Genomic DNA, 13,074 nt, shown 5'->3' on the forward strand with positions numbered 1-13,074 from the left:
TTTACTTCTGCCCCTCAATTTTGCCAGGAAATCAGGTTCTTAAACCAATGAAATCTGAAAGGAACTTTTCATGCATAATTTAACGTTAACTAAAGTTAAAGCATAAATTCAAATGTAAAAATGGAGTATTCTTTACAAGTTAATCCTTTAGCCCTCCTTGAGAAATGCAAACTCATTCAATTACTTCCGATGTTTTACTTAGACTTTAATAGTGGGAGTCTAGGTCTAACAGAATACTTTTAGTTATATACTTTCAATCTCCCCTACTAGACAGATTGGGAACTCTGTTTATAAAGAACTTACATTTCCTTCAAAAAGTACTTCAGAATCTCAAGAACATAACTGGTAAGTCAATCAATAATTTAACATGGAGGCACAGATTTTTCATACTATAAGATTTTCGGTTTCCATGAGGTCTTAAGTCACAAGAAAAGGTAAAAATAAACGACTTGACACGAGCCCGAATCATGTAATTATTGCTGAAAGGAACCTCAGAGATCATCTAAAGCAGGAGTTAGCAAACTTCTCCTGTACAGGGCCAGCCAGTGAATAGTTTAGGCTTTTGAAGCCATAGAATCTCTGCCGCAGACTAGTTAAGTCTCCTGTTGTAGTATAAAAGCAACTAGACAATAACCAATTGAGCGTGACAGTGTTCCAGTAAAACTTGACTCACACACATAGGAAGTGAGCTGGATTTGGTCCCTGATCTGCAGTTTGCCCAACCCCTGAAATAGAATCCAAACTCTTTCTTTTATACACAAAGAAACTAAGGTCCAGAGAAGGTAAGCTATTTAGCAAAGGACCAAATGCACTATTCTTTTCAAATCAGGTGTTCTTCAACAACAAAATTCTAAAGTGATTACATTTTCCAAAGAGCTGAAACCTCAAAAAATATCAAGCGTTATAATTTCTTATTTAATTAAAGTCAACAGAATTTAATGAAACCTATTTGAGCCAAGAACCAACTATACAAAAATCTATATATCCACACGCACACAACTCAATCACTGTGTTCCTTATGTATAATACTGCTCTCAAAATATATCAAGAGTTCAATAAATCGTGTTCTATGAATTCAAAATACAAATTTAAGTGCAATTCAGTTTAGGCATATTCATGTGCAAAGATGCTTTCATTTAAAACTTTCATCATCTCAAAGAATATAGTCTTATTAATTACCTAAAGGTGCAATAATTCTGTACCACTATGCAGACAGGGATTTTGAAAGAATTTTCAATTAAATTATTTTTAACACTTTACTTTTAAAGCAGCACGATACTTCTTCAGATGAGCTATCATACCTAGTAAATCTGCTCCTTCATCCACATCTCCAATGAGGCCTGAGCCAGCTGAAGACAGTTCTTCAAAGAGAGATTCCGTGTTGCGATCAAAAGCTTTGTTCTCGATGCCTTTGGTGGGAGTGCTATGCAACGAAAACAACAAACCAAGTCAACAAACACTACAAAGGCCTGAACAGCCTGTTACATAAGAATTCTTTCTTACCTATAATTTACAAATAATACAAAATGTGATTTTAAAAGATTTTGCAAAGGTGTCCTAAGAAATCCTGATTAAACTCCACAGAGACAACAAACGTGATGACCCCTAGCAGAGAGCACTCCGCTCTGATTCAGGCACTGGTCTTAGTGCTTCACACAGACCACTGGGGGAAGGCCGCACCTGCTCTACAGAGCAGGCACTGCTATTATCCAGAGAAGAAAACTAAAGAGGTTAAGAAATTCGCCAAAATAATCCACCAAATGAGTGAGAGAGACAGGATTCAAACCCAGACAGTCAGGCTTCAGAATCCACAATCTTAACAGCCAGGTTCTATGCTGTCTGGGTATAAACTGCCATAACTATTTTATTTCTCTTTTAAGAGCAACTTGACAGTGCCTATTAAAACGTTAAATGCAAATATCCACTCCCACTGAGCCAAAAAAATATTTTTAAATGAGAGGAGGGGAGATTGAGAGACAGACTCTCACATGTGCCCTGAACAGGATCCCGCCTCCCACCAGCAACCCGTCTGGGTCTGATACTTGAATTAACCAAGCTATCCTCAGAGCCTGGGGCCGATGCTCGAACCAATTGAGCCACTAACCAAGAATTTGATGGCAAGAAAATGTCCTAAAAAACCCTGTCACGCCTGACCAGGCGGTGGCGCAGTGGATAGAGCATCAGCATCAGACTAGGATGCAGAGGACCCCGGTTCGAGACCCTGAGGTCACCAGCTTGGGCGTGGGCTCATCTGGTTTGAGCAAAGCTCACCAGCTTGGACCCAAGATCGCTGGCTCAAGCAAGGGGTCACTCGGTCTGCTGTAGCCCCACGGTCAACGCACATATGAGAAAGCAATCAATGAACAACTAAGGTGCCACAACAAAGAATTGATGCGTCTCATATTGATGCTTCTCATCTCTCTCCCTTCCTATCTGTCTGTCCCTATCTGTCCCTCTCTCTGACTCTCTCTCTTGACAAAAACAAAACAAAACAACAACCCTGTCACAAGAAGCAATTATGTAAATAAAAGGATGGTCAGAGCAGGATTTTTAAAACTTTTTTTTTTTAATATTTGCCATATATATATATATATTTTTTTTTTTTTTTTTTTTTTTTACACAGAGGCAGAGATAGACTGGGACAGACAGACAGGAATGGAGAGAGATGAGAAGCATCAATCATTAGTTTTTCGTTGCGTGTTGCGACTTCTTAGTTGTTCATTGATTGCTTTCTCATATGTGCTTTGACCGCGGGCCTTCAGCAGACCGAGTAACCCCTTGCTGGAGCCAGCGACCTTGGGTCCAAGCTGGTGAGCTTTTTGCTCAAGCCAGATGAGCCCGCGTTCAAGCTAGCGACCTCGGGGTCTCGAACCTGGGTCCTTCCGCATCCCAGTCCGATGCTCTATCCACTGCGCCACCACCTGGTCAGGCAGAGCAGGATTTTTAGAGTAGCAAAAAGCTGAAGCAACCTCAGTTAGTAGGGTGTGGAAGAAATAAATTATGGACATATAAAAAGTTTAAAGTTAAAAAATTGAAATAGAGCCTGACCAGGCGGTGACGCAGTGGATAGAGCGTCGGACTGGGATGCCGAGGACCCAGGTTCGAGATCCTGAGGTCGCCAGCTTGGGCGCAGGCTCACCTGATTTGAGCAAAAACTCACCAGCTTGGACCCAAGGTTGCTGGCTCGAGCAAGGGGTTACTCGGTCTGCTGAAGGCCCGCGGTCAAGGCACATATGAGAAAGCAATCAATGAACAACTAAGGTGTCGCAATGAGCAACGAAAAACTAATGATTGATGCTTCTCATCTCTCCGTTCCTCTCTGTCCCTGTCTATACCTCTCTCTGACTCTCTCTCAAAAATCAATTAATTAATTAATTTAAATAAATAAATAAAATGTCTCTCCTTTAAAAAAAAATTGAAATAGAGCTTTATAAACTAAAGAAACCCATTATATAAAGGTGCTTTTTTAAAAGCAAGCAGCAAAACAGTATGTGTAACATAGTCCTTTTTTGCAGGAGATGGGGAATTGGGAATACGTGTATGTTTGTACATTGTTATAGTAATAGGAAAAAAAATCTGCACCGGATTTCCAATTAAACATGGTGAACTGAACATAGTCATTTATCACCCAATAATTCAAAACTCAACTAAAATGACAATAAAAGAATTAAAAAGGACCCACAGGGACACAGGGAAAAGAAAAAGAAAGCAGAGCAGATAAAATGCGAACAGAATTCTGTAAGATGGAAAACAGATGGGTAAAGAGTAGAAATTGATTTAACAGACAAGAGAAAGCTGAAACCTGAGCAAGGGGGTTTGGGGAAGAAGTCAGTGTGCTGCCGGAAGCCCTGAAAGGCCCCGGACCTGAAGGAGCCAGCAGTCTGCAGAGAGGAGCACGGAGGGGGAGGTCTGCGGGGAGGAGCGCGGAGGGGGCAGTCTGCGGAGAGGAGCGCGGAGGGGGAGGTCTGCGGGGAGGAGCGCGGAGGGGGCAGTCTGCGGGGAGGAACGGAGGGGGCAGTCTGCGGGGAGGGGCGCGGAGGGGGCAGTCTGCGGGGAGGAACGGAGGGGGCAGTCTGCGGGGAGGGGCGCGGAGGGGGCAGTCTGCGGGGAGGGGCGCGGAGGGGGCAGTCCGCGGGGAGGGGCGCGGAGGGGGCAGTCTGCGGGGAGGGGCGGGGAGGGGCGCGGAGGGGGCAGTCTGCGGGGAGGGGCGCGGAGGGGGCAGTCTGCGGGGAGGGGCGCGGAGGGGGCAGTCTGCGGGGAGGGGCGCGGAGGAGGACTACAACAGAAGGCTGGGATGAAAGGTGTCACCAGAACCAGTACGAGGCCTAGGGCCAATCCTCAGGGACTCGGACCTCTGTTCTTGCAGCATAGCTCCCTGAATAATGGAAACAGGCAGGAAAATGGAGAGTAAGTCCTTTACGTAAGCGTGAGCAACACAGCCACAGAGCATAAGACCTCTGTAGCCGACCTGTGTTGCACAGTGGACAGAGCACTGACCGGGAATGCTGAGGTCACCGGTTTGAAATTCCAGGCTTGCCTGGCTAGGGACATATGAGAAGCAACAAGATGATGCTTCCCATGCCCCCCCCCCCCTTCTCTCTCTCTCAGCAGCAACTTAAAAACAAAATATATATTATTTTTAGAATATTAAAAACAAAATATTTCAGAAAAAAATCAATGAAGGTTGAAAGATAAGGTTAAATAAATCATCCAAAAATTAGAAAAATAGGCGAAATAAAAAAAAGGTAAAACAGAAATAATGAGGATCAGTCCAAGATGTTCCACATCCACTAACTGGTGTTCTAGACAGAAAACAAGAACAAATAAAGAGGGCCTGGCCGGGCAGCTCGGCTGGGTGGAGCAACGGCCTGGTACACCAAGGTTTTTCAGTCTGCAGTCAGACCACATATAACAATCAGCCAATGAATGCATAAATAAGTCATCAGCAAACTGATATTCCTCTCTCTCCAAAATCAATAAATAAATTGATTTAATAAAAAAAAAAAAAAGACTAGAGAGAAAATGTCTCAGACTGGGAGATACAATTTTTACAGATAAAAATTTTACTACATGCAAGAAGATACAAAAAAGACCCCTATACCAAGAATATCATCATGGATTTTTAAAAGAGGGGGAAGGAAAAACAGGAATAAAGTAAGATACTAAACGCTTCTGGAGAGAATATACAAAAAAGAAATATCTCAAATCCAAACTCAACATGACAATAAAGCAATGTTTTCACAATTTGAAGAAAAACTTTTGAGGGTTTTCCAACCTAGAATACTGAATCCAGCCCTTCAATCACATCTTCAAATAACATTTGTCACATTCAAGTTCTCAAAAAAGTTACTTCCCATGCTGCCTTTGCCCAAAGAGCTAGAAGAATATGTTCTGTCAAAACAAAGACATAAATTAAGAAGCAAGATGACATGAGACCAAGGAAAGAGAAGACACGACAGTGGAGAGAGATGAAGAGATTTCCCGGAACCACAGCGAGGGCCAATTCCAGGACCAGAGAAAACGCAACATATCTGGATTGGAGAATGGAAATAGAAGACTCCAGGAGAAAGAGTACCAGGAAAACGTTTACATTTATGATTTGAGGGTATCTGTCAATGAATTAGTAATAGGTATGTAGAAACTTAAGCAAAAGAAACAAAAGAGGCCCTGGCCAGTTGGCTCGGTGGTAGAGTGTTGGCCCAGCGTGTGCAAGTCCCAGGTTCGATTCCCGGTCAGGGCACACAGAAGAAGCACCCATCTGCCTCTCCACCCCTCCCCCTCTCCTTCCTCTCTTTCTCTTTCCCTCCCGCAGCCAAGGCTCCACTGGAGCAAAGTTGACCCAGGCACTGAGGATAGCTCCATAGCCTCTACCCTCAGGCGCTAGAATGGATTCAGTCACAATGGAGCAACACCCCAGATGGGCAGAGCATCGCCCCCTAGTGGGCATGCCGGGTGGATCCCAGTTGGGCACATGTAGGAGTCTCTCTGCCTCCCTGTGTCTTACTTCAGAAAAATGCAAAAACAAACAAACAAACAAAAAACCTCAAGTCTTTACTAATTCCAGAAAGCCAGAGTTGTAAATGAAAAGAAATGTAGCCTGACCAGGTGGTGGCGCAGTGAATAGAGCGTCGGACTGGGATGCTGAGGACCCAGGTTCAAGACCCCGAGGTCACCAGCTTGAGCATGGGCTCATCTGGTTTGAGCAAAAGCTCACCAGCTTGGACCCAAGGTCACTGGCTCGAGCAAGGGGTTACTCGGTCTGCTGAAGGCCCACGGTCAAGGCACATATGAGAAGGCAATCAATGAACTTCTAAGCTGTCACAATGCACAACAAAAAACTAGTAATTGATGCTTCTCATCTCTCCGTTCTGTCTGTCCCTGTCTATCCCTCTCTCTGACTCTCTCTGTCTCTGTAAAAAAAAAAAAATGTAATCACAGTATATTCTGTAGCTAACCTGTGACTCATACATACTGTATACAGTCATAACAATATTAACAGTGATGTGAATTTAACAAACTGAGATAATAATTATATTGAGAGAATGAAAGGAAGGTAGTTTAAGGAGCTAATCAGCTAATCCTTGTCATCTTCCACTGTAAAGTCAACAGCTAATCACAGCCTTTTTTTTTTTTTTTTTGTATTTTTCTGAAGCTGGAAACAGGGAGAGACAGTCAGACAGACTCCCACATGCGCCCGACTGGGATCCACCCGGCACGCCCGACAGGGGCCGATGCTCTGCCCACCAGGGGGCGATGCTCTGCCCATCTGGGGCGTCACTATGTTGTGACCAGAGCCACTCTAGCGCTTGAGGCAGAGGCCACAGAGCCATCCCCAGCACCCGGGCCATCTTTGCTCCAATGGAGCCTTGGCTGCAGGAGGGGAAGAGAGAGACAGAGAGGAAGGAGAGGGGGGAGGGGGGAGAAGCAGATGGGCGTTTCTCCTGTGTGTCCTGGCCGGGAATCAAACCCGGGACTTCTGCACACCAGGCCGACATTCTACCACTAAGCCAACCGGCCAGGGCTAATCACAGCCTTTTTAACCAGAGTTCCTTGATTGATCCACAGAAGACAGAAAATGATTTGAGAGACTATATTCTCAATTCTCCCAAAGAAAGTACATACATGGCTACTACTATTCTAGATGCACAGGAGAGTAACTAATTCATTGAATACAAGGGGTGCTTTAGGTCCTTAGTTGGCAAACTGCGGCTCGCGAGCCACATGCGGCTCTTTGGCCCTTTGAGTGTGGCTCTTTCTCAAAATACCACATGCAGGCGCTACCTCGATAAGGAATGTGCCTACCTATATAGTTTAAGTTTAAAAAATTTGGCTCTCTCACCTGACCAGGTGGTAGTGCAGTGGATAGACCGTCGGACTGGGATGTGGAAGGACCCAGATTCGAGACCCTGAGGTTGCCAGCTTGAGTGCGAACTCATCTGGCTTGAGCAAAAAGCTCACTAGCATGGACCCAAGGTCACTGGCTCGAGCGGGGGGGTTACTCAGTCTGCTGAAGGCCTGCAGTCATGGCACATATGAGAAAGCAATCAATGAACAACTACGGTGTCGCAACGAAAAACTGATGATTGATGCTTCTCATCTCTCTCCGTTCCTGTCTATCCCTATCTATCCCTCTGACTCTCTCTCTCTGTCCCTGTAAAAAAAATTTAAAAAAAAATGGCTCTCAAAAGAAATTTCAATCATTGTACTGTTGATATTTGGCTCTGTTGACCAATGGGTTTGCTGACCACTAGTTAGGACTTAATTTTACAGACTCCCAGCTGAGAAAGAGAAACCAAGGAAGATCAGTATAAAGATGTGATTTAAATACCTGAAGATAAAGAGCAAGAGAGAGCTAAAACATCTGAATCCATTTTTTCTGGTCAGAGGCCAGAGAAGATCAGTGTATTTCTGAGAGAGGGGAAAAGAAGGATAAAATATCTTAGTCTGAAATTTACATCACCTTGAGCCTTTATATCCGCTCAGATCTTTGTCCATATCCAACTCGGGAGTGGATTCGATAATCGCTTGAACCTCTGACTTCTCTTCATTTTCTGAAGAGCCTTACGAAAGGATGGGAAGACATAAGTAATGAATGTATCACATACTGTATACCTAATATGAAAATCCTGTTGCTTCTATGGTTGCAAATACATCATTTGATCATTAAAAAAATTCAAAAGAGTGGATTCTAAGAAGCACAGAATTAGATAATATGACAAATATTCAATTAAAAGCTAGTATTAGAAACTAATAAATAACCAAAGAAAGTTTTCATTTGTATTTCTTGGGACACAGTGCAGTGTATCCTAAGTCTGTTTTCATTCTTATTTAAGGGGTAAAATTCAGAGAAACTAAAGACAAAGACTAATGATCTGAGGCAGGCAGAGAAAAACATTGTTCTCCTAACTTTTGAGCTCCCCAACCCTCCAGCCCCCACCATTTTTCTCTCCAAAACTTTATTTAATAACCATCAGCACTTTAACCTTGTTTACAGTTCAGTACACTGAGTTAATTATCTATTTTATAAATCCCAAGCATCAACCACCCAATGATGAATTTTTCATATCCACATCATCTGGATTTATTGCTACTTTAAAACCAGAAAGTAAAGAACTAGGGTCCCATACCTGTTGATACATTTCTAGTTTCCTGGGCTACCTGAACTTCAATATGCCTGCTCGGTGTGTCGGCCACCTGCACAAACCCTTCCACATCTTCCTTTACGGGAGTATCAGGTGGAAGTCCTGCCGCGTCCGAAGCAGCGGTGGATGCCGGAGTGGTAGCTTTAGAGCCTCCTTGGCTAACATCAGAAAGTTCATCCTACAAATAAAGAGTTATGGGAAAATTTTAGTAATTTATTTTAAACCATTTTTAAAAGGGGTTAAGAAATAAATTTGCTGAGAGAAAATTCTATTAAAAAAAGTAACAAAGAATCACTGATTACCAAAAGAAACCAATAAATAATCTCCACAGACTATTCAAATAACTGGGAAATATTTAAGTAAACCACATTTTCCCAAAATACATAAGATTCTTCTAAATAGAAAACTGGAAAAGTAGATTGGCAGATAACATTACACTTTACCGTCAACATCAGAGTTTTTAATGACAATTGTAATAACTTACAATCATTTTAAAAAGACCTGCTTCAAAACACATATAGAGTATGTACTGCATAGTAGCTACTCTAAAATAGCAGTAGAGTAACAAGACTCCAATCTCAGAATAGAGTTTATAAACAGTGTTCTTAAAACATCCTGCATATAGATCACCGGAAGTGCTTGTTAAAGGGAAGAAGGCCAATTCCAGATTTTATGCAGTGAGAATAGATCCTCGGCATTTTAACAAGCGACCCCAGTGATTTATATACTCACTATAATTTGCTAACTACTGTTCTCGAGTCCACAGATAAGGGTCAAAAGCTACATGCCCAGATTGAGGTTTTATACAAAAATTTGCAGACCCCATTTTTCTGGGAAATAAATCTTTTATCAGACTTTTTTTTTTTTTTTTTTAACAGAGACAGAGAGTCAGACAGAGGGATACATAGGGACAGAGAGACAGGAACGAAGAGAGATGAGAAGTATCAATCATCAGTTTTTCGTTGAGACTTCTTATTTGTCTTCTTAGTTGTTCATTGATTGCTTTCTCATATGTGCCTTGACCGCGGGCCTTCAGCAGACCAAGTAACCCCTTGCTGGAGCCAAGGACCCTGGGTCCAAGCTGGTGAGCTTTTCTTTTTTTTGCTCAAGCCAGATGAGCCTGCGCTCAAGCTGGCAACCTCAGGGTTTTGAACCTGGGTCCCTCCACATCCCAGTCCAATGCTCTATCCACTGCACCACCGCCTGGTCAGGCTTTTTTCAGACTTTCAAAGGGGTTTGTGAGTCCAAAAAAACTTAAAACAGTTGTGCAATGACTGACAATAAAGAAGCAGTTCTTTAAAAGCAAAGTAACCAAGTCTTTAAAAAAAGAGAAACTGAAAAAAGTTTACTACTACTAATAATAGTAAGGGATGAGGTGAATTTATTAAATTTACCCATCCCTAAATGTATGATTTTAGGTAAGTTATATATTCTTTTTATACCTATGTTTTCTCATCTGTAAAACAGAAATAACAGTACGCAATTCATAGATTGTTATTCTATAGAAAGTCTTTTTTTTTTTTTTTTTTTTTTACAGAAACAGAGAGAGAGTCCGAGAGAGGGATAGACAGGGACAGATAGACAGACAGGAATGGAGAGAGATGAGAAGCATCAATCATCAGTTTTTCGTTGTGACACCTTAGTTCATTGATTGCCCTCTCATATGTGCCTTGACCGCGGGCCTTCAGCAGACCGAGTAACCCCTTGCTCGAGCCAGTGACCTTGGGTTCAAGCTGGTGAGCTTTGCTCAAACCAGATGAGCCCGTGCTCAAGCTGGCAACCTCAGGGTCTCGTACCTGGGTCCTCCGCATCCCAGTCCGACGCTCTATCCACTGAGCCACTGCCTGGTCAGGCCTATATAAAGTCTTAGCAGTCTGTTCATACATAATGTTTTAAAATGTTTGCTGTTGAAGCCCTGGCCGGTTGGCTCAGTGGTAGAGTATCGGCCTGGCGTGCAGGAGTCCCAGGTTCAATTCCCGGCCACGGCACACAGGAGAACCGCCCATTTGCTTCTCCACCCCTCCCTCTCTCCTTCCTCTCTGTCTCTCTCTTCCCCTCCTGCAGCCAAGGCTCCACTGGAGCCAAGTTTGCCTGGGCACTGAGGATGGCTCTGTGGCCTCTGCCTCAGGCGCTAGAATGGCTCTGATTGCGGGAGAGCGACGCCCCAGATGGGCAGAGCATCGCCCCCTGGTGGGCAGGCCGGGTGGATCCCGGTCGGGCGCATGCAGGAGTCTGTCGGACTGCCTCCCCGTCTCCAGCTTCGGAAAAAACAAACAAAAAACAACAAAATATAAAATGTTTGCTGTTGTTATAATTCATAACAATACATTATGCACAACTTTAAAAATTCTGAAATGCATGCTTGTACCCTGGGGGATGGGGGACTAAAGAATATATATATAAACATATTAAGTTGTGCTATGGTGGGGGATTTTTAGTAATTTTTATTCCCTCTTTAAAATTCTGTCTTTTTTTTACTTTTGAAGAACATTGTTAAAATACATTATAGCCTGACCAGGCGGTGGCGTAGTGGATAGAGCACTGGACTGGAACACAGAGGACCCAGGTTTGAAACCCTGAGGTTGCCGCTTGAGCGTGGGCTCACCAGCATGAGTGTAGGGTCACTGGCTTAAGCTCAAGGTCGTTGGTTTGAGCAAAGGGTCACTTGCTCTGCTATAGCTCCCCTGCCACCCCACCCCCATTAAGGCACATATGAGAAAGCAATCAATGAACGACTAAGGAGCTGCAATGAAGAATTGATGCTTCTCATCTCTCTCTCTTCCTGTCTGTTGGTCCCTATCTGTCCCTCTCTCTGTTTCTCTGTCACACACAAAAAACAACAACACTATAGTTACAAAAAAGATGAAACAAAATATAACTATACCAATCAAAATTACATATACATTCCACAGCTTTATATTAAACTGAGAGATTTAGGTTATTTTAGGTGATGAAAAGAGGCTGTTCAAATTCAAATTGAAAATCATTAAAGTATAAGAGGATATTTCTTTGTTGACATGGTCAGCGACATGCTATGATGAACAGCAACTACAGGAAAGCAAACACACTTTAGAGGACTTAACTTCACCACCTAAACTCAGTTTTATAACACTAAACTTTTTATCTCTATTCCTTCTCTCAATATTAATTTAATATCACTCATTTTGATGTAGCACAAATTTCACTACCAAGAAAGGCTGGACATAAAACCAATTGCCAGATGAGAACATAGGCTATGCAAAAGAATTATTTGCTATGCAAATAGAGCTCTTTATCCCAGCAACAGTCTCAAAGTCACAATCCCTCTCCCAGCTTTGGGAGGGAGGTGTTTTTAAATGATAAGAAATGCAGACAGTCACAGAACAAACATGAAGGTCTGAATGCACACCCAGATGGAGTTCCTCATTAACACCTCCGATCTCCTGCGGGGCTTGAGCTCTGACAAGTGGATAAAGCCCAAGTGCTTGCTGGAGATCTTCACCCTAGTAAATCCTAGCTTTCTCGATATTTGACTGTTTATACTATACTTGGACTTGTGCAGTTGTTGGTCAGTTACTGACTATTTTGCTGTTGCTCATGATCATTTTAAGAAACACATTCCGTGTTTTTCGCTCCATAAGACACACTTCCCTCCCCCAAAAGTGGAGGGGAAAATGCCCGTGCATCTTATGGAGTGAAAAATACGGTATTTTATTAAATATTTTAACACTCCATTTGGTTCAAAATATTTTTTATCTTATTTTCCTCCTTAAAACCCTAGGTGTCTTATGGTCAGGTGCATCTTATGGAGCGAAAAATATGGTATATATCCATGACAGATAGTGGTACATTTATCAAAAACAAATCTCTGAAATTCTGAATCTACAAAAAAAAAAATTAATAAAGTGGTTATACCCATGTCAGTATACAATACTTAAAAGGAATTTTCGTGACATAGGAAAATGCTTACATGTTAAATGAAAAAGATATATACTTTTAAAGAAATAATCAGAGTTGTATGCATAATGTCACTTATATCAGCAAAAAACTGCATACCACTTAAATACTCCAAAATAGGGAGATAAGCAAATTATACCACATCCATACAACAGAATACAATGCAGGAATTAAAAGCTGCATTGTAGCCTGACCAGTGGTGGTGCAGAGGATAGAATGTTGACCTGGGATGCTGAGGTCCCAGGTTAGAAACCCTGAGGTTGCCAGCCTGAGATCAGGCTCACCAGCTTGAGCACGGGGTTGCTGGCTTGAGCAAGGGGTCACTGGCTCTGCTATAGCTCCCCCCTATCCCGCCCTGGATCAAGGCACATATGAGAAAGCAATCAATGAACAACTAAGGTAACACAACGAAGAATTTATGCTTCTCATCTCTCTCCCTTCCTGTCTGTCCCTATCTGTCCCTTTCTCTGTTTCTGTCACAATAAATAAATAAGTA

The 13,074-nt window shown here is 42.6% G+C and overlaps 1 protein-coding gene across 5 annotated transcripts in view; it reads right to left on the reverse strand.

The window, feature by feature from the left end:
* The window catches only part of SPAG9 (sperm associated antigen 9), a 142,407-nt gene that overhangs the window by 45,963 nt on the left and 83,370 nt on the right, over positions 1–13,074 (reverse strand). For all 5 annotated transcript variants that reach the window (XM_066263977.1, XM_066263975.1, XM_066263976.1 and 2 more), the window contains 3 exons: positions 8,628–8,820; positions 7,961–8,060; positions 1,302–1,423 (listed from right to left, as the gene is read on the reverse strand). In XM_066263977.1, coding sequence (XP_066120074.1) covers positions 1,302–1,423; positions 7,961–8,060; positions 8,628–8,820 — 415 coding nt within the window. The remainder of the gene's footprint in view (positions 1–1,301; positions 1,424–7,960; positions 8,061–8,627; positions 8,821–13,074) is intronic.

Source organism: Saccopteryx bilineata, chromosome 2, assembly GCF_036850765.1.
Source record: "Saccopteryx bilineata isolate mSacBil1 chromosome 2, mSacBil1_pri_phased_curated, whole genome shotgun sequence".
Lineage (NCBI taxonomy): Eukaryota > Metazoa > Chordata > Mammalia > Chiroptera > Emballonuridae > Saccopteryx > Saccopteryx bilineata.